We start from the raw sequence: 23,677 nt of genomic DNA, 5'->3' as shown, positions 1-23,677 counted from the left end.
ACGGACGGTCGTTATAGCGGCTTTATGCATTTCAATAATTCGTAGGCAGTGAGTTTCAGACGTGCGCCCTTACACCTGACTTAAACGCATCTCCTTTAAGGCTCTGATAGGTGGCGCTTTGCCAGTTGATTTACAACGCCGCAATCCCACAAAACTCACGATGTGCCTCACGGTTGCAAACATTTTGCGGTCAACCGGTGAAAGAGTTACAAGATGGACGTTTTGCGCTGAGCATAAACAGCAGGCTAGCTGCTAGTTTTAAAACGACCAAAAATCAGACGAAGCAACTCTTACATTTGTCAATTTTTCGGCGCGGAAATGCACTAAAAGGAATCAAATCATCTAGCAAGGAGTGAAAGGATTGAGGATGAGGAAGGTAAGGCGTTACCCACCTTTTTGGATGCAAAATATGCCCCGAGGCGTGAGAATTCAAAAAGAGGACGCCTGTTTTTGCCGCTGGCTACTAACGCCGCGTCTGCCAACATGACTGTCCATGCAACTAAAGATTCTATCCAAAACACTTGAAATCACCACTTCCTCTTGTGCTATTCGATTCAAGCGAACGGCTTCAGCTAACACTCAATATTGGACTCTACCTCGGGTTGCTCTTGAGAAAATGAAAGGGAAAGACTTGCGGGGTTGGATTCTCATTGATGGCATTCTTCCCAAGTGCTCTCGGGTTACTGTTGTGTGAGGCAGACGGCAGCGTGAGGTCTGATGCTTGCTGCTTTCCCTTTTCATTTCAATGTCATTAGAGGGCCACGCAATTTGCGAGCAGTGTTCAAACTGGGACAAGAAAGAATTGTGAAGAGTTTTTGCATTTTACGGCAAATCAAATTTGGTAGCCAATGGATTAAAAAAATAAAATAGTTGAGTTCCTCCTTTAAGGATACCTTGGCACTGCTACTTCAAAGTAAAATGGCATTTTGTCTTTGCAGACACGCTTTCTGGAGACTTTTTTGTGGGTCTGCTCATGATAGACAAATTTATCAAATTTCATGGTCCTAAATTAGACAAGCTTTTAGAGCAGATTTTAAAAAAAAAGTTTCTGAACAACTCCTGGGAATTGTTAAAATGACCCTGAAATGGCAAATTCACACCAAAACGGCAGACTTCCTTTCTTTCAGATTCGCAGTTGCGATCATCATCGACACACCTACCAAGTTGCTTCAGGGGCTGAATTTTCATAAAGCTTTTAAAAGACACCTGAAAATTAGCCAAAATTAGCCTAAAAAGGCAACTTGAACCAGAATGTCCAAACTTACTTCATCATTTTGGGGATGGGTTTTTGAGAAGATTTTGTGGGTCTACCCGTGATTAGATCTGCTCACAAAATTTCACGTGGCTTAGTGTAGCTGGCAAAGCTACATTATTATTATTTTTTTAATTGCAAGATGAACAACCACAGCTCCTGACTGAAGTCCCGATAACCCAAACGAGGAAGGAGGAAAAATAAGCAAAGAGGTTAGTTAGTTAGTTAGCATAGTTCCCGTCTTACCAGAGCGGTGATGTCCCTGGAAAACTGCAGTCGGCAGGCAAAAGAAGGGCAAGGAAGTAAAAGGAGTTAAAACAAGTTGACAGGTAAGAACAAAGACATGGGAAAAAAAACGCCACCCAATTTGTGAGGCAGGATAAAAATAAACCGCAGTGTGGTGAGACGAAAGAAGAGGCTTTCAAATCAAGGAACACAATTTCCGTCGATTGGGAGGATGGCTGATCACTGCTGTGAATAGCATAAAAGTCACTGCCACCCAATTTTTGGGTGAATTAACGAGTAGCGACTACGCTTTACTGGATGATCACATTTGAAGTGAGACGGATGTACATGACGTGAGCCAAGCATACAGCAGACGTAGCACATCCGAACCGCATCTCACAACTATCGACAACTGACAATTTTGAAGAAGGGCCACAGGCGACTTTGTGTGGTCTTGTGCAGCAACGCGACGAGGCACATAGTGCAGACGGAGGAGCTTCACATCCAAGCTCTGATAACGGCGCCTTTTTGACAGACAGCTCAAGAGTTGACTTATTTGGCATCGCTGAGGAAGATCTGACTCGATTGTCAGAAGAACGCCAACGGCATCGTCGAGGATCGCGGATTCGACGGAAATAACCTGACACCCGCCTTTTAGCTGAATGTCACTCGTGACTCAGATCGCTTTTTCTTTGAGTGGCGCTGAAACAGAAAGCAGCAAGCCACAAGAAAAAATTAGACCTATTCCGTAATAGGTGCTGACATTCTAACTTTGTCATTCATGGTTTATTTTACCCGAATAATACCCCGAACAATTCATCAAACCAGTCAAATTAATTAATCAAGCCGAGTACTATAAAATCAAAGCCAAACAGAATTAGGATGGAAAAAACGATTGTTACCAGCTGCAGAATGTCCTCATCTTTTGGCATCACGCAGAGTTCCAGCGAGGCATCGCTGCATCGCCATGACGATGGCGGGAGGCGACGTGGAAGCAAACGGGAGGAAAACGTGAGGAGAGAAACGGGGCGCGGCAACGTCGACGGCGCCGCCGGGGCGAGCGGCTCACCTGTTCTGGATCAAGGCGATGACCTGCGAGTACGTCTTCCCGATGATGCTCTCGCCGTTCACCTTCACGATACGATCGCCTGCGCACACAAATGGAATAAAAGCGCCATTAATAAATAAATGGAGTAAAAGTGCTTGAATGGCACAAACGTTAAGAAACAGACTAATGTAATCTGTGTGTGTGTGTGTGTGAGTGTGTGTGTACCTGTACAGAGTCCAGCTCCGTGCGCGGGGCCGCCGTCCTTCACTTGTTTGACAAAAATGGTGTCCATGGGCTCAAGGCGGCCTCGCTGTCTCCCTGCCGACCACACAGCACACCGACGACGATGAACACGTTTGAACTCAACGACAAGCCATTTTATTTACAGTGTTTGCAAATATTTGACTTCTACATTCAAGCCCACCCCCGCGCGCAGCTTTTGCAAATCCCTGCGTGTCCTATTGTCCACTCAAAACTGGAAGAGACGAACGAACGAAATGAAAATAAAAAGCGCAATCATGCGTTTAAGTTCCCATGAAGACAGAGCGGGAGGTTCACACGCGCAGCGGTCCAAGCACAACTTTACTTTGGGAAGCGGGACGCGATAGAAACACCTGCATGAGTCGGACCTCCTGAAGAGACCGCGCCATGTCCTTTTTTTGCACTAGCCCATGAAAAAAAATCACCAACATGCTTGATTTTCACCACATAAATGACAAGTGGCAGAATATGTGAGGGGAGGGAGGGGCGGGTACATGACATGTATTCTTTAGTAATTCGCATCTATGTCGCAAAGCTTTATTTGCAAACCTCTTTGAAGGTGATGCCACATAATGCTTGACCTCAGCGGCCCTTTGAAACTTTGGAAAGATGATCTTGAGGTTGCCAGCCGATATGTAAGCTTTAAGCTAGCATACTTGAACGAGACAAAACGCCATGGTTTGGTTGACCATTTTAAATACATTATTTTGTTGCACGCGCCGTACGTCGTACGCGTTAAAGTAGCAGCAGTGGAATTAAGCTAACATTTATGCTAACGTTCACGCTGACATATATACAAATTTGTGCTCACCCGTTGTGATAGCCTGTAATGTTAGCATTAAGCATTAAGCTAGCTGAGTGTCGTTAGATGAAATGATATGGATTAGTGTTCAAATACAATGTCGAAATCTCTTTCATGTGTCTGTTTTACAGTAAACTTGAACTGAGAGTGACAAATGTGTGTGTGTGTGTGTGTGTGTGTGTGTGTGTGTGTGTGTGTGTGTATGTTTTAAAAAAGGTTTCTATATATTGCAGGTTCAGAGTGCTCACTGTAGCACTAAAAAGGATTCATACATCCAGGTCAGTTTAGCAGAACAACAAAATGGAAAAAGACACACACACACACCCACACACACCCCCACACACACACAAACACACACGCATACACACACTAACTCTTGTAATATATGTATTTTTCATAATATTTGTGTAATTCTTTTAGATGTGTTTAATAAAAACAGATAATCCTCATGATTGGAGAAAATCATGTTTGTGTATTATTTTTCAAAATTAATGTGCATTTTTTCAAATAAGAATATTTTGGTCTCATTCTCTTTTTTTTTTTGAGTACTTCTTGAGGTATTCCGAGCCTTATTGCTTTGTGGTTGCCTTTTATTTCCTGTCATCAGCTGTCAAGGCTTGGCCCGAGGTTCCGTGAAGAATGAGGGCTTCAATGAAAAACACATTCCTTCCTCCCGATTCAAGAAAATGTGTCCAGATGTACGTCTCCATTTTATGATGACACGAGCAGATTCCCTGTCACAATAGCACGTCGTAAGCAGTGAGCGACATATCGTGCGCTCTCTTCCCATTTTCCAAGACGACATTAAAATATGGCTCTTGACGTGTCGGACGGTCAAATGTTTTTCCTTCATTTAGTTTCGGGGGCTGGCTGGGCAGTCGAGATGTATTCAAGTGTGGCATTCTATCCGCATATTTGCAACAGTTATTTGACCGTAGATCTTGACACACTCCCAACTTTGAACAAGAATGCTGTCACCAAGATCTGAACAGAGCAGTGGGAACAACTGATGGTGATGTCATACTTTTAAAAGCTTTTCATTGCCTTCAGTCCCAACATGTCACCCTCCCACGAGAAGGATTTACGACCTGCCTGGAAGCACGCCAAGCGCACCGATCGTTCTCGCGACGTCATGACATCAGCGTGCGTTGCGGCTGCCAATTAATGCTACCTTAATTTCCTGCGAGGAGGCGGTTCAAAAAGAAACTTGCGCTGTCCAAGTGAGGCGCATTAGCGCACATGCTAGTTCCTGCAAACCGCTATGTAATGTAAGGAACAAAATGGCGCAATTAAGGGACTGTAATTCCCTTGCATGTGGGCAAGGAGATGTGCCTATTTTTCATAAAAGTCTGCCTATGACAAAACGAAATCTTCATTTTTATGCTTGCATATATTCCCAGTCAGTTCCCACGAAATCAGAAATGGCGACGTTGAGGATGTGACAGGTCCGTGACGCGCTTTGAATGATGGACGCGTCTGTTGACAGTCTGCAAAGCGGCGCGTCCCGAGGGAAATCAGCCAACGTATGAGACAGGGCGCGAATGGGAATATATTGGACGGCGGGCCTGGCAGAAGCGACAAGCAACTAAGAGATTTAATTGGATGCATCTTGCGGCCGTAACGAAGAAGGCGTGTGAGAATGTCGTACAGCTAATCGACTGTCACTCTTCATTTAATACTGCTCACATTAAAAAAAATTATACACACACACACACACACACAGGAGGAATATCTATCTATTTAGCTAGTTAGGGCTAGCTAGCTAGCTGGCTAGCTATTTATCAATCAATTTTTTTCGATATTTGCGTATTTTTGACATATAGCTTTTTTTCTTTTTAACTTGTTTGCTTATTTATGGATTGCAATATATTATTTATTGTTTGTCTGTTTTCAGGTAATATTTTTGTCGTTCCAATTTCTCTCTTTTTTTGGTTGTAAAATCTAACATTTGTCTTTTGCCCTAATTTCCGTTTTCGTGTAATCCCTGCACCCCCACAATATTTTCTTTTTTTTATGTGCCACATTTGTACATTTTTCATGTGGAACTCATGTGGGAAAAATTCTAAATTTTGCTTTATATATTTTATTATTGCTTGTGTTTGTCCCCCCCGGAATATTTCGTATTTCTTTTCCTTAATAACAGTTTTTTCACACTCACCTCGGCTACCATTCTCTTCATCCTAGAGAAGAAAACAGAGAGAGGGGAAAAAAATGAGTGTTTTATTTTTTCATCTCCATTTTGTGTTATTACCTCTCAAAAAAACACGGTAAAGTTCAACAACATCGTAAAACTCGAGCCAAAGCAACACAGCCATTCCTTTCATTGGGCGAATGCGACCATTTCCCCTCACTCAGCAGAACGGCCACGCCACTAAACTCCCGAAACAGGCCTGCGCTCCACACAAACACAAAGCGCTACCTGCATCCCTTGAGGAAAACACCCCATTTCTCAAAGTGTGTGGCGACACAAGTGCTGCCAATGCAACAATAAAAACATCACCACCCTAAGCCAATGTTGAGAAAAAGCCCGCAGTCACTTGCACATCCCGGATTTTCTTTTTGATTGCCTTTGAGATGAGCCCCAAATCCACGGCTCCCATCTTAAAAAAGTCGCTCGTAGTGGACGAATTTTAACTCGCCCTTGCCTGCTGTAGGTAATAAAGTTCATTTCATTTCATCAAGCTCGGACTTGGCGTGAGTTTGGACTTGGCATGTGGCCACTAAAAGACCCCTCTGAGGCCAGTGATGTGTTCCCATTGAAGCGTTGGCCTATTTATGAACTTAAAGCCTTTGCGCATCAGTGGAGCCGAACGCTGCCTGGCACATCAGGATAAGTACCTCAACAAAAAAAAGGAAAAGAAAAGCAGATTGGCAACGGGCGATCAAGAGGACGACTGGCAGTTGTCCCGGGTGGGATCAAGCGGAGACCTCTGCATGCCCTCCTTAGTACTCGATGAAGTCACTGCTTAAATTAATTTTGGGTTTTTTTGCTAACATTTCTGTATCTTTCAAAGCAAGGGTAAATATTGCAAGTATATATCTATACTTGTATTATTTTCTAATATTTCAGTTATATTTGTGCATCTTTCTTTGTTTATTTTTCACCCACTATTTTTATATTTAATTTTGGATATTTCTGTATTTTTCTTCTAGGACTGCAGGTATGATGTGTCAGATTTTAAATCATCTTATTTGTGTATTTCTGTAGATTCTGCGTGGAGTTTCATGAACGGCACTGAATTGCCCACAATGGTTTTAGAACCAAATACGGAATACAACATTCGATTTGAATAATTTAATTTCTGTGGTGAAATGGAGTCATCTGAAAACTTTGCTCAAAACATGACGGAGGCAATTATTTTCGGAGGGTGTCGGAAAGCCTGCGAGTGTTGTCGTTTTGATCTGTTTGTAAGTCTTATGGGAAGATTTCGTAATAGTCACACCATATATCCCCCGAGCCGCTCTGGAGAACTGTTTTAAATTGTGAAAAAAAAACAAAAAAAACCCAAAGAGCACAATATGCCTGATTTCAATTGGACACATGACTGACAGCCACAAGACTGGCAGCCGTTGAAAAGATCAAGTGATGCGTGTTTTGTTCTGGGAGCATTCCATCCTTGTTTGTCAGCGGGACTTCCTGTCTGTCCGTGTCATTAGTTCCACCTGCTCCCGTCAGCCAATCGGCTCTCCGCCCCGTCTGCTGTTCCGCCCATCTGCATGCCATTACTTAAGTCTAGCGATTTCCGTCACATAGCCTTGTTGTTGTTCCCGTTCCGCGTCCCGTCAATGGGAATTGCTTTTTAACTCCCATTCAGGGAAAATGAAATAAGATGGCCACCTTAACTTGCGAGTGACCCATGTGAGTTCTCGCCAACCCATTTTGAAAGTAGATATTTCAAATCGTCATGACAAAAAAAATTGGGATATTGGGCTTTGGGCTCACATTTTAGAATAAATCTAAAGTTGCGGTATAACTTGGACAGGGGAACTTAATTCAACTTTTGAATTGTTGAACGTTTCACGACTTTTGGGACAAGGTGATGAATGGTAAAAAAAATCATGGGCGGATTAAATGGTGTTTGATCCGCCCACTTCTATGCCTTTCTGTAACTCTTCCAGTCTATGCGCTGCAACTTGCTGATGACACAGCGACACACTAAAAGCTCAGCGGTCACAGCGAAAGCTCCCCGTTACCTTGAGAGAGTTGTGCACGGCAGACTCGGGCGGGTAGACGATGAAGTGGCGCAGAGTGAAGCCGAAGCCTTGAGAGGTCCGGCGTAGGCAAAGCGTCTTGGGACCGGGCCAGGAGAACGGCTCCTCCTCCGGCCCGGGGGAGGCCACTGCCGACTTATCGCTGTGGTCGGGCCCATCCTTCTGCTTGGCCTGGATAAAATACAAAAGTCAGGGGTCAATTCTCAAAAAAATAAAAAATTAAATAAAATTAAATTAAATAAAAAAAGAGAGAGAAAAAAAAATAAATGAATAAATTTTTGGAGCAAAGAATATTCATCCCAACCTGCAATGTACGTTACCAAACCCTGCCCAAGTTGCCGATTTGTTTCCGAAAACAAATACCTGCAATATAATTGTGAGCTCGATAATAGCAAACTTCAAAAGGCGGAGAGCTTCATCTTGACGTCAAGTAGACTATTAGGCATCCCGAAAAAAAAAAAATGAAGACGTTATTGCGCTGCTACGCTAGCAACTGTCATTCAGAGACAGTGCTCGATTCTCCTAGTGGACTTAAACGACTCTTGAGATTGACATGGAGACAAGAGGCGCTCAACATCCGTCATTGCGCTTAGTGAGGAATGTCTGGCATTCCGGGGATGAGGCCAAACACACACACGCACACACACTTGTATTTCTTAACTGTGATTGGACTTGGAGAAAACAGTATCTGTCAAAATAATAAGCCTCGCCATTAAGACCGTGTTTGTTTGTTTTTTGTTCCTTTTTTTTGCCTTGGGCTTCACACATGCACACATGTGGCTCTCGTTATTGCACATTCAGGGGCTTTGCGGGGCTCTCCGGCGCATTTGGCTGATGAGAGACTTATCTCACGCATTCCTACAGCGACTCGGGCGGGGCGACAACAACGCTTGAACGTGAATGCGTGAGCGATGCACGTGTGCGTGCCCGACGTCAGACTGAATTGCAACTATATGATGAAATATGGACTTTTTAATGGCTTGTATACAAACAGTGGCGCGTCTGCACCGCCTGCCCGCCCCAAGAGAGAAATGACATGACTAAGTCAATCTTTTTGGGAGTCTGCTTACTTCTGGGAACGTGGCCAGGAGCCCGAATGATGACGTCGGGAGTTGTCTCATTTACATAATGCTTAAATACCAATCCCGAGAGTGACATTAAATAACGTTGGAGGAGGACATCTCTTGCGGCTAAAGCTAACATCATGACGATTAGCCGAGAGTCTCGCATCTACAAAAATACAAGCCCTCAGTCTGACTCCAAAACAATGACATCCTCTCCACCGCCCGGCTTTTCGATCCACAGTTCCCGCTCGGGCTATCTGGGAGGAGCAGATGTCGGAGGTCCTCTGGGAGACGGATGGGTGTGGGCTTCACGCTCTGACGGCTGAAATCGTCAGCAATACTCAGCTGACGTCATCTTGCTCTGCTGTTTGTTTGGTTTCAGGCTTTAAAAAAAATGAACGCCGTATTATGTAAGAGATGAGCTATTTGGCCCGGTGAGGCTTAGGGGGTCTCTCCATATAGCAAATGTGATGAATTATGAAAGAAGAGCCACTGAGCGCCACTCTGAAAGAGAGGCAGCGTCATGAAGAGCAAGAAGGGGCAGCAAAAAAGCATTCTCGCAGAACGGAGAATAAATGCCTGTGAGTGTTGGTGCGTGTTCGCTTCTGTCGCTAGTAAAGAGGCAGTCGTTTGAAACTTTTCTTTAGCCCGTCTATGACAATTCAAATGACATGTTAGCATTAAGCTAGGTGACTTTGCTTTGGGGTTGAACATTTCGCTGTTTGAAGATACGGATTATCTTTTGTCTCTTGAAATCTCCAAAACACTTCAACTGTGAGTGACCAATCGACATCTTGAAGAAAGCACGCTGGGCTTCTCATTTGGAGAACTGCGCAAGCCAGAGAATCGTCTTTGTTTTCCGCTAAAATGATGTGAATTATAGATACTGAGAGAGATTTGGAAGTGTGTAGGTAGGGTAAAATCATTTTTTTTAAATATATAGATGGCGCCTACATCACAGGTGAGTTCAGGAAACTGACCCCAATAAGGTTCAAGATGGACGCTTTGCGTTGGCTCTGGGATGTTAGCATGGACCCGACAGATTTGCACACCTTATCTATATGAGGGCAGCATCGTGACTTGAGTGTGAATGTCAACGCTGGTCCACTTTGACCACAAAAGTATGTTTTTCTTAGCCTGAGTCAGCCGCGAAGCGGCTGACGTCATCCATCTACCTCTCGCGACTCCCTCGCACTTTTCCTTTCCAAAGCTCTCCGACCGCAGACATTTTAACATTAGTCACCGGCATTCACTTTATCGCAGGAAAATATGCACTTGAAATACAGCTTGAACAATGACTGACTCGCTTCCAGCCCCAGCGGAATATAAAGCACGGTCATTTTAGATCGAAGAAGATGCATTTTGAGATTTTCCGGTGTCATTTAGTGCAACCGAATGAATCCACAATTAAAGATATCGGTCAATAAAGCGGGACCGCACTGCCACAAGAGACCGGAATGACGCACAGAAAATTCCTCAGACAGCACAACAAAGTCTCCTCCCCTCTGAATGCCTCCTATGTAAACCTATACGCCGGAGTGTTCCTCAAAGCCTCAAGTAAGCACACATCCAGGAATTTCTACCTCGCGCCTCCTTCGCAATGTCAAATCGCAGAGGGATGCTTTCAGATTCCCGCGCGGCTTACCCGCGATCGCACGCAGTTCTTCCTCGAGGCTTCCCGCAGCCGAGCCCAGGAGATGCCACGGGTGGAACTCTTGAGACCCAATTCTAATTCGCCCCAGTAGGCTCTGGCCAAAAGCTGGAACCAGAGGCAGTACGGCTCCGACAAGCAGCAATCCACGCCGGCTAGCCGAGCCCAGGGACACCTTCCGGAGGAGGGCGACGCCGAGAGGGAGCAGCAGCCCTCGGAGTCCACCTCCCTCAAGTCGGCGAGATCCCGGGGAGGAACCGGCTTGCAGCCCGCGGGAAGCCCGTTCCTCTGGGCCAGCATGGCATAGCCAAGTCGGCGTGGTAGGATTAAATGTATCCAAAAATACGATCCCGGTCGTCCTTAGCTAGTCCATCCTTCCTCAAGCTCCTTCTTCTGGACATCCCGCAGACACATGCTGATGCTTCCACTCAGCAGCCGAGTGTGCTGCGCAGAGCCGGGACGGACCGACTGAACGGCTGACTGACGCACCCACCCACTGGCCACACACAACTCTTGAGGTATGCACACACAAACATACACTCGCATACACCCAGGCTGCCTCTTTCCTTTTCCTGTCTCCTCCATCTCCACATTGCTCACTCCCGGTCCTGACGCTACAGGCAGACCGACACAGGTGGAATTAGTAACGGCACAATACAATAAAAAGATTCGACCCGATCAAGATTATTTCATACATTTTTTTTTTTTGTGCAGACACAACTAAACACATCTGTAATTGGTAGAAGATTTTTGCAAACTCGGAAATGCTTCTTTAGCTTTGCCAAATAGATGCTTTTATCACTCTTCAGTGGGAATCAATTAATACCATAAAGTTGAAATTTGTATTCAAGGATGACGTTGCAATAAAATTGTGAAACAGCAAAATGGCAACAACTCAACTCATAGGTAAGAGACAGCTATGACATCGAGCTAACGCAGACAGGTAAGAGGTCGTTTAGCTAGGCTAACGTGAGCTAAGTTTCACGTCGGTTCTGCGTTTGATTGAGAAATTCAGTCATGAACAACAGACCAAAAAAAATGCTGTGGTTGAGAACGTGTTCGTAGGGATGTAATAATCCACAAATGTTACGATGCTTTTCAACGAAGCCGTGACAAACGAGTTTTGTTGATCAACAGTACGATGGGTTAGCTTTGAAGTTGAAGCTTGCTACTGGACCGATAGTACTGGAGCAGATGGGTCTCCCCTCTCCGGTGGCCCAAAGGATCCGACGTGACGCTTCATCACACTTTCCCCCGTGGCCCCGCTGTAATTAACAGCCGCGGTGGGGACAGGCTCGTGATTCAACTGCGGCCAACGCGCGTCCATCAACAAGCCCTGCGGTTTGGCGGCCTGCTTAGCCTAGCGCTAGCATACGCGGTGCGAATGTAAAAAGCGTTTGTGTTTCGATTGGAGGGGAATATTTGAGACGGCGGCGCGACCGTGAACAACAACAACAGGAACCCCAGTGGTGGAATGTTCCCCTCGCAGAGCTTGGTTTAGCGGAATCTGGTTCCCGCTTTGGGCCCGAAATAGCACGTGATATTCTTTATGGAAAAGACGGTCGAAATAGAAAAAGGCCCATCTGTCATCTTAGCGTGATTTAGATCCAAAAGAATGTTGTTGTTTTTTTTCTTTTGGAACTGCTGCATTCAAAAAGGAATTTGGAAAAACACCACAGGCTGTTTCCATATTTTTAATGCAAATTTCACAATGACCACTTCCAATCAGAACCCACCGTGCTACCTTGTCAGTTCATTGAGATTCCGTCAAATCCGAAACACATGATCAGCAGGAGTCTTGTGGCAAAAAACTCCCCTAATGTCGCTTTTAGCTATGCCGACGCTAAGAAATATGACACCCAGCGTTGTCACAGCAACAAACTCGATCACAACAATTATCAACCACTGGACCGCTGACTTCCATGTGATTCCATAGCGGTTAGTGGACATGGTTGCATTTCAGCTTCCACTGAATGGGCACCACACACTTGGGAGGTGAGGATGGACTGCAATTGGTTCCAAGTTCAAATGCACAGCAGAAAGTGAAGTGTGTGTGTGTGTGTGTGTGTATTGGATGTGGCCACTGTCTGTTTACGCTACAAGTGGGAAAAGTAGGTCATGTTTTAATGCCCTCGCAAAAGGGTTGCTAAAGCTTTGCGGATCATTGGGGTCATCTTAGCTATTCCAGTTAACACTGTCGACTAAGTGTTAGCAAAAAAGTACTTCAAACACTGTCGACTAAGTGTTAGCAAATAAGTACTTCACGAGTACAGATACTTGTGTAAAAATACCACACGAGACAAGTGTAAAAGTTAGCATGTACAGAATCTGAAATGTACGTAAAGGTACAAAAGCAAAACTTTATTTGTACTGTCCGCAATGTACAAATACAACATACGTTCTCTTCTACTAGCTAGCGTTGACTCAATTTTTATGTTATAAACATGTTCCCGTAGCTTGGTGAACACTGAACTAGCTAAGACGAAATGCTAAATTAGCTTTTTTGGTGCTCTTTTCTTTCCAGATAGCAGTGTAAGAAATTAGCTGTTTATTTTTGTTTTTGTTTTAGTCTAAGACCCAAAGACCATAATCACCCTCTCTATGCACGCCTTTTTGATGTTGCTCTCAGTCAAGGATAATTTTTTTTTTTAAAAACACTCCTGTTTTGACAAATAGTTAAAAGGACAGACATCTGTTTTCAAACGCAAGGTCTTGAAGTAGGAAGAAAATAAATACTCAAGTAATGTACAGGAAACCTGCTCATGTACAATATTTGTTACTTCTCATCACTGTCCAAGCGCAAGATTTGAGTTGGACTATTTTACTTGAATCGCTCTTCTGACTCAGCCTGTTTGGCGACCTGTGATGCCAACGAGCGCTCAAAGATAATGCAGCCGGAAAGAGTCTGGAATATGCTGAAAGACAATTAAAACCCACCGGTGTGTACTTTAATTTATCACAAGCACGGCGACGGGTTAAAAAGGATGACGGAAGGACGCGTTTCAATGCACAGTAAAAATGTCTGCGGCTCTTTAACACCAGCTGTTTAAATTCTTCTAAAAAAACTTTATGGGATGCCGTTGAGGTGTAAAAGCGCGGGCCAAGAAAAGCTCGATCATGCAGAATAAATAACGCGAGAGCGCAGCGCTGCAATTTGCGACCTACCCCCAGGTGAGCGGGGCTGTTGCCTCTGAATTACAGAAACAACACATTCAAGTTGGTGTCGCAACTTTTTGGGAGGTCTCGTCAAACTCCCTCGTTGTTATCTCGCGCCGCACGGGGTCCGGCTTGTGGTCAGACCCAAAACAGTGCAGTTTGGATCCTGGAATCCCTGCCTGATCTTTCTGTAAATGACCGCAACACGAGCGGCAGGGCCAAAGACAACATGCAGACTGCAGCTGTGTCAAAATTAAGATAACACAGGGGAAATCCACAAACTTTTTTTTTTTGTTAGGTTGTTTTTTGTTTGTTTGTTTGTTTGTTTTTTGTTGAAGAAGCCTATTAAACACCACGGGGATGAACTACAAAAAAATAAAAAAAGAAATTGAGCCATATTTTGCCCTAAACAAAAACACTCTTCTGGTTGAATGGAGAAAAAAATTCCCCGCAGACACACTCATAAATTTTAGAGCAAGTCTTCCCATGGACAAGTCGGAATACTTTTTCCCAGTTTAACAAGCTTGGAACATTCTTTCAAACTAACACGAAATGGCGTTATCAGAGTAACGGAACTCATCTCGAAGAGGAAAACCAGATTGAACATTATTAAATGATTATCTGCGACTCTGCTTTGTGTAATAATACAAACCACCCGCCACACAAGTTCAGACTGTTGTGAGTCTTCTCTGCCGGCCAGAAGAAGCACAACCTCAAACCTAATATGTGTTTCTTACAATTGTAAATTGTTAAAGTAATTCCCAATTGTCTATTCTTTTTAGTTCCGAGACTTTCTCTTGGCTGGAAAGCTTCAAGGACATGTTACGTTTTTTTGTCCAATCAGATTTCAGCATCTATGTGTCGCCATGTCATTGTAATCTGCCCAGGGCTTTCAGAACCAGTCATGCTGGCCTGTGGGACTTCGACTTTATCATAACTTGGGACTGTTTATTTAACCTAATAAATTTCAAATTGGTTCTCCCTTTTTCACTTTTCCGTCTTCTGATTGGCTGACCTGAACAAAACTTGCTACGGCCAAATTCGAGGAGCAAAACCAATCTCTCGCTATCTGCCCACATTATATTTCCTAATCAGCTTCTCAGGTGAGTCGGGATCTTTGTTTTCCAAAATAAAAGTCTCAATTAATGGCCCTGCTACCGATGCATGACCCGCCTCTGGGGTTCCGAGCCCTCAAAGCTAAAATGACCAATTCCTCGGCTTGTCTGTGACTAACATATGCATCTGCAGCTGTGCGCCGCAGAGAGAAAAAACAGATGAAGACAAGAGAAAGTCTTGCTGCGCGGATTAGGCTTGATTCAGGGGTGGCTTTTCAAGACTCCTAGCGGGTGTGGGATCTAATCTGGACACGCTGCATCTGGCCTCCGCGAGGTGAGGCTTACTGTAACAAAAGGGACGGCTAATGAGGGCCGGCCAACAGACTGTTCCCGCTATGTGGGTACGATCAATGGACACAAATCCCACGGTCGACGGGAGAGGTGCGGCGAGCTTATTATGGAGTACAGCGGCGCCTTGGTTTACGAATTTCATTCAGTCTGTGACTCAACTGGAGTTGAGATGACTCAAAACGGTATCTCAAATCAACTTTCTGCATTGAAATGAATGAATAAAATCCACTGAGTTCAGGTTGACCTTCCAACCTTCTCTTTGGATTTTTTAATTAGCAGTATATCATCATACGTACGTTCTTATGTCTGTTAGTGGCCGAGGCACACGGGAAGGACCAACACAATGTCTAGTGAGTTGCCGTAAATACGCCTGCAGTGGGTACTTCTTGACTCCCCCCCCCCCCCCCCTCTACGACTGAATCCTTTGCAGAAACACAATGGGACCGCCTCGTCCTGGCGTCGGGAGGAGGAACATGTCACCAGCTGTGTTTTCATTCTGACAAGCGTCCTACTCAAACATGAGTCACCATCCAACAACTCGAAATGTTATCGCTGTAACACCCCGTGCCTCCTGTCCACGGCGCTTTAACGAGCCAGTGCGTCACATCGATTCCATTGGCAAAAACAAGACTGGACGGATCACAGTTTGCTGTGGAGACCAGATGAGCTGCACGCAGAAAGAAACATACCATCCAATATCGTGGTGGGGGTGTGAGGGTGGGGGGCGGGGGGAGAAAGGGGATTTCCTTCACCGCGGTTGCAGAGAATTTGGGTTGGACGCTCACCCAAAAACAGAGCGGAGGAAAATGGTACGTGTTTCTGTGTGTGTGTGGGTGTCTGCATGAACCTTGCACACATGAGCGAGATCCACAGTTACGGATCTCTGCCCGGTATGGACAATTGTACGCGAATGACCTCTGACTCCAGCCACACAAATGCTTCTGCCAATCAAGCATTCAGTCGCCGGCTCATTCACTCGTGAGCAGCTGCTCTCAAACAAACGACAAAAGAAACACGTCTTTGTGGTGTTGTGAAGTTCCCAACTCAAGACACCTCAAATCGGTGCAGTGGTACCTCAACTTCATGCGTGCCCCACGTAGCTCGGTTGAATTTTAACTCATTCAGTACTAGCCAATTTTAGATCAAGTCTGAAAAGACGTTTAAAAACGTCTTTGGGAGTGAGAGGTCATAATTTCAGCGTTGATTACTTTCAGACATTTTATTGAGCGGGACGAGCGGCCAAAAACACACAACTGAAAAATGAAAACACTTGCAAGGAACGTGGTGCAGATTTTACCAGGCGGAAAATTGCCAATCGGTGCTGGAATCAATACTCCCGATGTCACTCGCTAAGGCCACCCCTCATGAAAAGAAAAACATCAACACACAAATACACGACTACGCTACAGCGCGTGTTCTCACAGCAGTCCAAAACGATTGAGAGGTCCAGACCAACACCGAATCACTGAAATAAATCGATAAGTGAGGTTTTCTCACACAACTTGTCCAGATGGTGGTTGTCGGTATGATACACACACATTGAAACTCCGACGCAACAAAAGCCAAAAATAACATTTTTGGGGGAAAGCAAACCAGTTGGGATTTGATGGGTCTGCGGTGCCACCTCCCCCAAAAAAAACAAAACAAACAAAGGTAGGATTCAAGCTCCGTTAGACGCCGCCCACGTCTGGAGACTTCGGCAATTCGAAGTATGCACACAAACACCTGATTCAAGACGCAAAGCCGTTACAGACTGTCATGCAGTCTGTCTTGAATGTAAACGTTGAAATTCTGAAAGACTCCTTTTGGGCCAAACACGGGTTTCACAAAAGAGCCTATATAGAGCGAGTGTAAGACGATCTCGGAAATCAACGGCTGAGGTTTGAGGTGGGACCACCGTACGCTCAAGAGGATGAGGGGAACACGCATTCTTACTGCATACCTGCCGGATGTAAGTGAGGAAACGGCGCCTAGCCGGAGATGCGAACTCGACAAAGCCGTCACGATGCCTGACAAAATGAGCCTTTTATTTAATTTTATTTGAATTTTTATTTTGATTCAACCTGTCGGGCGGGCTTACGGTAAGAAGTCAACTCGGTTGAACAGGTGAAATGCGTTACGAACAATATGAGAATGGTGGCATCTGTTTTCCATAAAAAAATAATACCGCAAAACGACAGCTTCCTAGCGCAATCAAAGAACCAAAACAGCAATCTCATTTCGCAGCTTGCAGCTCCGCTCTGTGAAATATTCACAGTAGCCATTTGAAAAATTCAGACAGGACAGGAGAGATGAACACCCCCCCACCCCCCACCCCAAAATACACTTTCGCAACGTGACGGAACTTGAAACATTCATCCGAGAGCGAGCGGGCTTTGGCCACGTCTGGCATTCCCCATAGTTCGCATCCCTCAAGTGTGCCGGCTGACAAGAACGCGTGCAAGCCCAACAAGGCGAGCAAGCAGCTGCCATTCTCATGACAGCTTTTTACGAAAGAGTCACACCGTCCGCACCCTGAGGATAGGATTTGCATCTCGGTTTCAGTGGTGCGAACTGGTCTGGAGTTGGTTAGGAGAAATTCTCTGCTGTGGGACACACCCTTCGTCCAACACAAACATTATTTCCACGAAGCACGACAATCCAGCAGAGATTTATTTTTGAACATTTTTTTTTTTGCACTCCTACTGTTACCGTTGTCCTGCGATTGGCCGGTGACCAGTCCAGGGTGTACTCCGCCTTTCATCTATGATCAGCTAGGATAGGCTCCGCCTCATTTGTTTATACCGTTATTGTGATGGAATTGGACTGCTTGATGGAACGTAAGCGATGGGCGCGCTTGGAAATGATGCCGCTTTTACAAAGCAGCGTGTTGAGTGGCAGGAATGGGAGACCGGAAAACACTAGAAGCGCCATATCCAATCAATCCAAGGGTGAGCCTTGACTCCCCTCTCTTTTTCCAGGGTACCCTCGTGACTCAGTGGCAAAATCTTACAAATCATTTCAACGTTCGATCCCTGTAAACCTGACATTGGTGACTGTAGGACGGCGAGGATGAGCCATGGTATCAATTTTGATGGAGCCAGTCATAAATTAAAAGTCATGGCCTCTGTAAATAAAATGTAAAAAAAATCCAAAAGCTTTTGGAGAATATTCCTGACACGCTCAAGCGAACGACAGTCCATATTTTCCCTTCAATTGGCGTCGCAGCGGTAGGCAAGACAGAATTTTGGGGGCCAGCGTGCTTTTGTTGGTGAGCAAAGACTTAAATTGCCGCATTCCACAACAAAGCTGACGGAAACGTGGCCCCGCCCCCACACAGCTGGATGCCGTTGTATCAAATCACCGTCCGTCGAGTCGACGCTCCGGAAAGCGCGGACAGCTGCGACGACGAGGGCCATTGATTGTCGGATCCCCACGCCGATGATGTCACGGTTCTGTTATGGAACGTCGGGATTCAATGTAAACATCGAAGCGCTACGGCAGGGTCGGGCTTTGGTGGAAATGGGAAGATAATGATGGTGTTTAAGAAGCGGTTGTTGAACGTTGGAGAAGATGACTTCAGATTCTTGGAAAAAGAAAGTGGAGAACCAATAGTCACTGTCCTCTGGGGGATTCGGCGATGTCCTGAAGTGGATGAGGAGAAAAGAATGTCGCCTTTGAGCTGGGCGGTTACGTTCAGCGAGCAGGCCAGGCTCAACGCTTTCAAAAAGTGGGACGTGAGACATCTTCCGTTACATTCTGAGAGCGCGTTTCGAGGAGGAATCTGCCTGGATCAAAGCATTCATTGAGTCGCCCGTCTTAACGGCTGACTTGAGGCGCTCGTTACAAGAACAACAATCGTTGCTTTTTTTTTTTTTCTTCCCCTTTTCGGCCCTGTGCTTGCCATATGTCTCCCAGCAGAACACGGTTATGCAACCGAGGACCTGCGGCAGACGAGCTGAAGACAAGACATCTTTGCGATGAGCACGCAACAGCTCGGTGGTTCTCTGGAATGTTTTTTCTCCCGGATTTAGTCCGGGAGACCGCCAAGACCCAGCAGGGTTTAAGTTTACGGTAGACGGGTTGGGAAACTCTTCGGTCGAAAATGTCCTGCTGCAAAACATGTCCAAATATTGACAATTTCAATGACCGCCTTTTGTGACACACATGACAAGAGATGATTATGTAACTATAGCTTTCCAAATAACTCGACAGGGGGTCTTGGTTTATTGCAAGCCCGACATACGACATTTAAAACCCGTGTCATGTTTCCCTTGTTTTTTATTGGTATAGTTACAAATCAACCCTCTGTCGCCTCTTTGTTCTGAAGACTGCTACAGATAATGGATTAAACAGACAACAAGAGGAGCCGCTGCGGGTGCCCGCGCCGCCATCTTGTCTGACGTTGTCATACTCTGATTGAATCAAACAGAAACTAGGACTGCTTTGACTGCTGTGGTGGGTCCCGTCTCAGTGACAGACTGTGAGACTGCTGTTGTCTTCTTCTCTGATCAAAACAATTTTGTCTTCTACTCTGATCAACACAGTGTTCCCCCTAGCGGATGATCCATGAATTGCAGCTTATTAAAATATTCATTCCGTGTCTTTGATGTATTTTTTTCACTTTTAAAATATCCCGTGGGCCTAATTGAATCTCCTCGGGAGCTGGTTCCGGCCCGCGGGCCGTATGTTTGACACCTCTGGGTTAAACAATTCGAAAAAGGTCAAATGACACACTGACAAATCGGGATAAATATACACCTCATTAGTTCAGCAAACAGACGAGGTTAAATCGGTAAGAGGACAAAGTGAGAGTGGACAAGGGCGGGCGAGCCCGGTCGGTCCACAGCAATCACCGCAGCCATTCTAATCCTGTTAGCGGAGCAGAGATCAGTGACTAAACTAAGCAAACCACACTCAGTCAATCCCTTTGACTGGATTGTTTCACCACGGCGTCAGGGGGGGAGGCTCAAAAGACACTCTTTGCTGCGCTTAAAGCGGGGTACAGTAAAAACATTGTGACAAATCTAGGATCCCCCTCGGATTAAAGTCAATCAGATTGTGGGGGGGGGGGGGGGGGCTCTACCAGATTAGCCTGATTGATTAACCTCTGATGTGAGGTTCCATCTTTCAAAAATGAATGAAACGAGCCCAAATCGTTGAATCGTTCGGCCAACCTGACTCGACCATCCTGGCCAACGTTTCAGGTGCCAAGATGAGCTTCGAGGAATGACTCGCGCTTTGCGCTCAAATCCACGCAATTTTTCAACCGAGGTCTAGCGGCCAACACTCCAGGACTAAGCGAGCGGGTCTCCGCTCCGAGAATGAGACCAAGTAATGCGAGACCGCCGTGACAGAGAGTAGGGGGACGATGACGACAGGGAGGAAAGAGGAGATGCTTTTTTTTTTAACCGTCACCAGGTAACGCTCGCAAACAAAGTCAAAGCAAAAGGGAACGTGGAGCAAATTAAGAATCGAAGGCTATGTCCTAACCAGCTGACACAAGAGTGGATTTCCGGCTATGAAAAGAACCAGAGTAACAAAATTACTCCAGAAATGCTCATTCTGCTGTGTGGAATTTTGGCCTCGATGAGAGGTGATGAGCAGGGCCAACTGATTCCTCTCGCTAACAGTCTCGTGGACTGATTGCGTTAGCACATTAGGAGTCAATATCTCCTTGTTCTCCCTCCTCTTTTCGCAGCCATGACCGGATAGGATGTCGACTGCCGAGCACGACGACGATGAAATACTCCACTTCACGACTCCAAAAAGATGCATATTTTTATTTACGCTCCGCGTGTCAAGTACTCAGCGGCACAAGTGAAAACAGATGACCCTCGGCTTTCGCTAAATTATAAACGCTGGCCTAATTTATTTATTTTTCTTCTTCGTCAGCCTTTAAAAAAAAAAAAAACACACATCCTGTTATGCGGATGTCCAAAAAGCACACAGTGGTCTTTTCAAAACACAAGCACCGGTGGAAAATGTCAGCTAGTAAAAAAAAAAAATAAAAATAATAATTGGACCAGTGTGAGGCTCAGAAATAAATTTGTGCGCGGTGGCCAGACGTCCAGCACCGGTCTCCGAGGAAGAAGGTGACGCAATTCAAGCTGAATGGGCTGGGCTGAGAATGGAGAAGAGGGGCACAAGTATGTTGACTAGTGGAGCCCCCCATCAACCCCCCCCCCCTCAAACCCCCTTCCAACTCGACTCCTTCTACCACGTTCCGTGGTAGTCCCGCCCAAAGCTGAGGCCCATCTGGAGAGCCTCGTGACCCGACTGATTGAAAGCAGTTGGGGCTCACGGTGAGATACGGACGCTGGAATGTTGGGAGTGTGGAAAGGCCCGGAATAAAATGCGTCGAGGAGGTATGCGGCGTTGCACGTTGCCTCCGAATCTGTGCATGTGTGCGGCCGCATGGCTCGTTTAGCTCCACCCCCGGTCATCAATCACCTAAGAATAAAATTCTTGATACCGGTTGATGAATAGGGACTCCTAATCTGGTTTGACTCCATTACGTACACGGGTTGGGTGTATTTTTACACCGGAATTCTCCATCTCCGTCCATGTGGAGACATTTTACAAGCTGTCGTGTGCATGCCAGAGCAACAGATGGCGCTGTAACCTCAGACTGGTAGGCCATTTCATTTCGTTGGAGAATAACGATATTAGACGGCAACATTAAACAAGTCAAGCATTTACGTTGGTGAAATGTTTTCCGTACGGCACCATCCTGTGTGTTCCACACGTGGGAATCCCAAGATTTCTTACATTCCACCAAATCCCGTCGAGTGGCATCATCATCATCTAAATGGAAACCAGGCCGGGGATCCTAATGGCTGCTGACGGACCATCCCACAGATGATCTTCACTGCTGTCCAGCCCAACTGGGGATGATGCACCATGCGGTTCATGTCAAGCTTGTGTTTTACTGCCTAATTCAATGATGAGCTGAGTGGGAGAAAGTTGCCCCCCCCCTGCAAAATAAATAAATAATAAAGGACAGCGCGGTTAAGAGTTAAGTGGTTTGTTTTTTATTCTAGGCCGTGTGGCCTCGGGTCTGTCAGTGACACTTTTATTATCTTTTTTAGAAGTGCCAAATTGGGAGTACCTCAAGGCACTGTCATCTGAATAACTGCATTTGAGTGTGCACACAACATACTTTGTACTGTTTTTTTCTCTTAAATGATAAAGTATTTATTTTCTAAATGCTTCGTTAAAAAAGGATGGTTTTGCAACTTGGACTCAATTGGGGTCCAAGTTGGGGGTCCAAATCCAGGAAGGCCTGAGTCGAGATTTCAACGCCAAACCTCAGAACTCAAGTGCGAGGCAGACGTGCCAACCGCGAGTCCACTGTGCTACAGCAGCCAAATCCCAGTAATTTGAGCGAATATGAGTTTGGCTGGCCTGTTTCCTTCCTTTAGCTGTTTGTGAAGTTGGACAAGGCTTTGACAAAAATGCTCGTCCGGTGCGACCATAAAGTCATCGCGACACTTTAAGCACCAACGTTAGCGAAAGCTGCCAACCATTTCGGAAAATATATTAGATCACCATTATTTGGGACATTTTCATGACCCGATGAAAAAAAAAAAAACTACATTTGGCTGACAGGTCAGAGACTAGAAGATTCTACAGCAGCCACACCCGGAACCAGCTGGAAACAATAAGAACTCCTCATCTTTTCCTTCTCTGCTGCATCTCTTCTCCCCTTCTGTTTGCACCTCCTCAACATATGGACCTCCTTCTGGGCCACACCCTCCTCCTTTTGTTTTCGAGGGGGGCCCCCCCCTCCACGTAACATGGCGAAGGGAGTGACCGGTGCATTCTCACTCACCGCAATCAACACTCAACCACTGGTGAGGCATTCGGTGACACAATAACGCGGGGGCTTTTCTTTTTTGGGAAAACACAACTGGGAAGCCGGGAAGAAACAGATGGATGTGATTCTCAATTACTCACCCGAAAACATTTGGCAGCATTTTGTCCCGGCAACCTCCACTTCTGAGGCTGCCAGATTGCTTTTGGGCTCAATTCATCACCCTTGGCGAGGTGTGGAGACACCGTGGTGACAAAAGCGAGTGGAGGGATGCAATTTAGCAGCGTCCATTCACGTGCTCTGGCGTTCAGGCGTCCAATCACCACCCCTCATACCGGAATGGAGGAGGGGGGTGGGCGGCGTGTAGGAGGAAGGACAGCAGAAGGGCACCAAACAACGGTGACGTCAGCCCCAGGCCTCATCAAATGATGGAAGATTATGAACGCGGAAGGTGAATGATGCGCCACCAAGGGAGGAGATTCAAAAAATGAAGAATAAAAGTCATAATTCCACTGTTGCCTGCAAATGCATGATTGATATATTTAATATATTCTAAACAGCAGAAATCAGTGGCACCTTTAGATGATTGAAAATTATTTTAAGGTGGTACACGACTGCAGCTCAACCCTTGAGCTGCGGCATATGTGAGGTTAGCCAAATTTTTGCGAGGGGAAAAAAAATGTATGTCAGGGTATTCAAAAATCAAGGCGCCATCTGATAATTGCAATACGAACAAGTGTGCACGAGAGGGGGCGTGGGGGGGCGCTTTCAGACAACGTAACACGTCGAGCCAGTCGAAGCTCCT

General features: G+C 45.7%; 1 protein-coding gene and 1 long non-coding RNA gene across 5 annotated transcripts in view; one reads left to right on the top strand and one right to left on the bottom strand.

The window, feature by feature from the left end:
- Positions 1–23,677, bottom strand: part of LOC127593190 (rho GTPase-activating protein 21-like) — a 48,668-nt gene that overhangs the window by 11,454 nt on the left and 13,537 nt on the right. Inside the window, exons 1-7 of one of the 4 annotated variants that reach the window (XM_052054458.1) lie at positions 10,510–10,962; positions 7,783–7,971; positions 5,747–5,768; positions 2,751–2,843; positions 2,547–2,625; positions 2,380–2,434; positions 1,499–1,522 (exon numbers count right to left, since the gene is read on the bottom strand). In XM_052054458.1, coding sequence (XP_051910418.1) covers positions 1,499–1,522; positions 2,380–2,434; positions 2,547–2,625; positions 2,751–2,843; positions 5,747–5,768; positions 7,783–7,971; positions 10,510–10,815 — 768 coding nt within the window. In that variant the 5' untranslated portion in view covers positions 10,816–10,962. Of the gene's footprint in view, positions 1–392; positions 900–1,498; positions 1,523–2,379; positions 2,435–2,546; positions 2,626–2,750; positions 2,844–5,746; positions 5,769–7,782; positions 7,972–10,509; positions 10,963–23,677 lie in introns of those variants that run through there. The other 3 variants (XM_052054460.1, XM_052054459.1, XM_052054461.1) reach the window with 3 other exon arrangements.
- On the top strand, positions 11,122–13,154 carry LOC127593205 (uncharacterized). The gene is made up of 2 exons (XR_007960344.1): positions 11,122–12,722; positions 12,759–13,154. It is a non-coding gene; the product is annotated as an uncharacterized LOC127593205 (long non-coding RNA).

This window comes from Hippocampus zosterae, chromosome 20, assembly GCF_025434085.1.
Source record: "Hippocampus zosterae strain Florida chromosome 20, ASM2543408v3, whole genome shotgun sequence".
NCBI lineage: Eukaryota > Metazoa > Chordata > Actinopteri > Syngnathiformes > Syngnathidae > Hippocampus > Hippocampus zosterae.
Note: the sequence above shows the minus strand (reverse complement) of the source record. Positions and strands in the feature narration are given on the sequence as shown.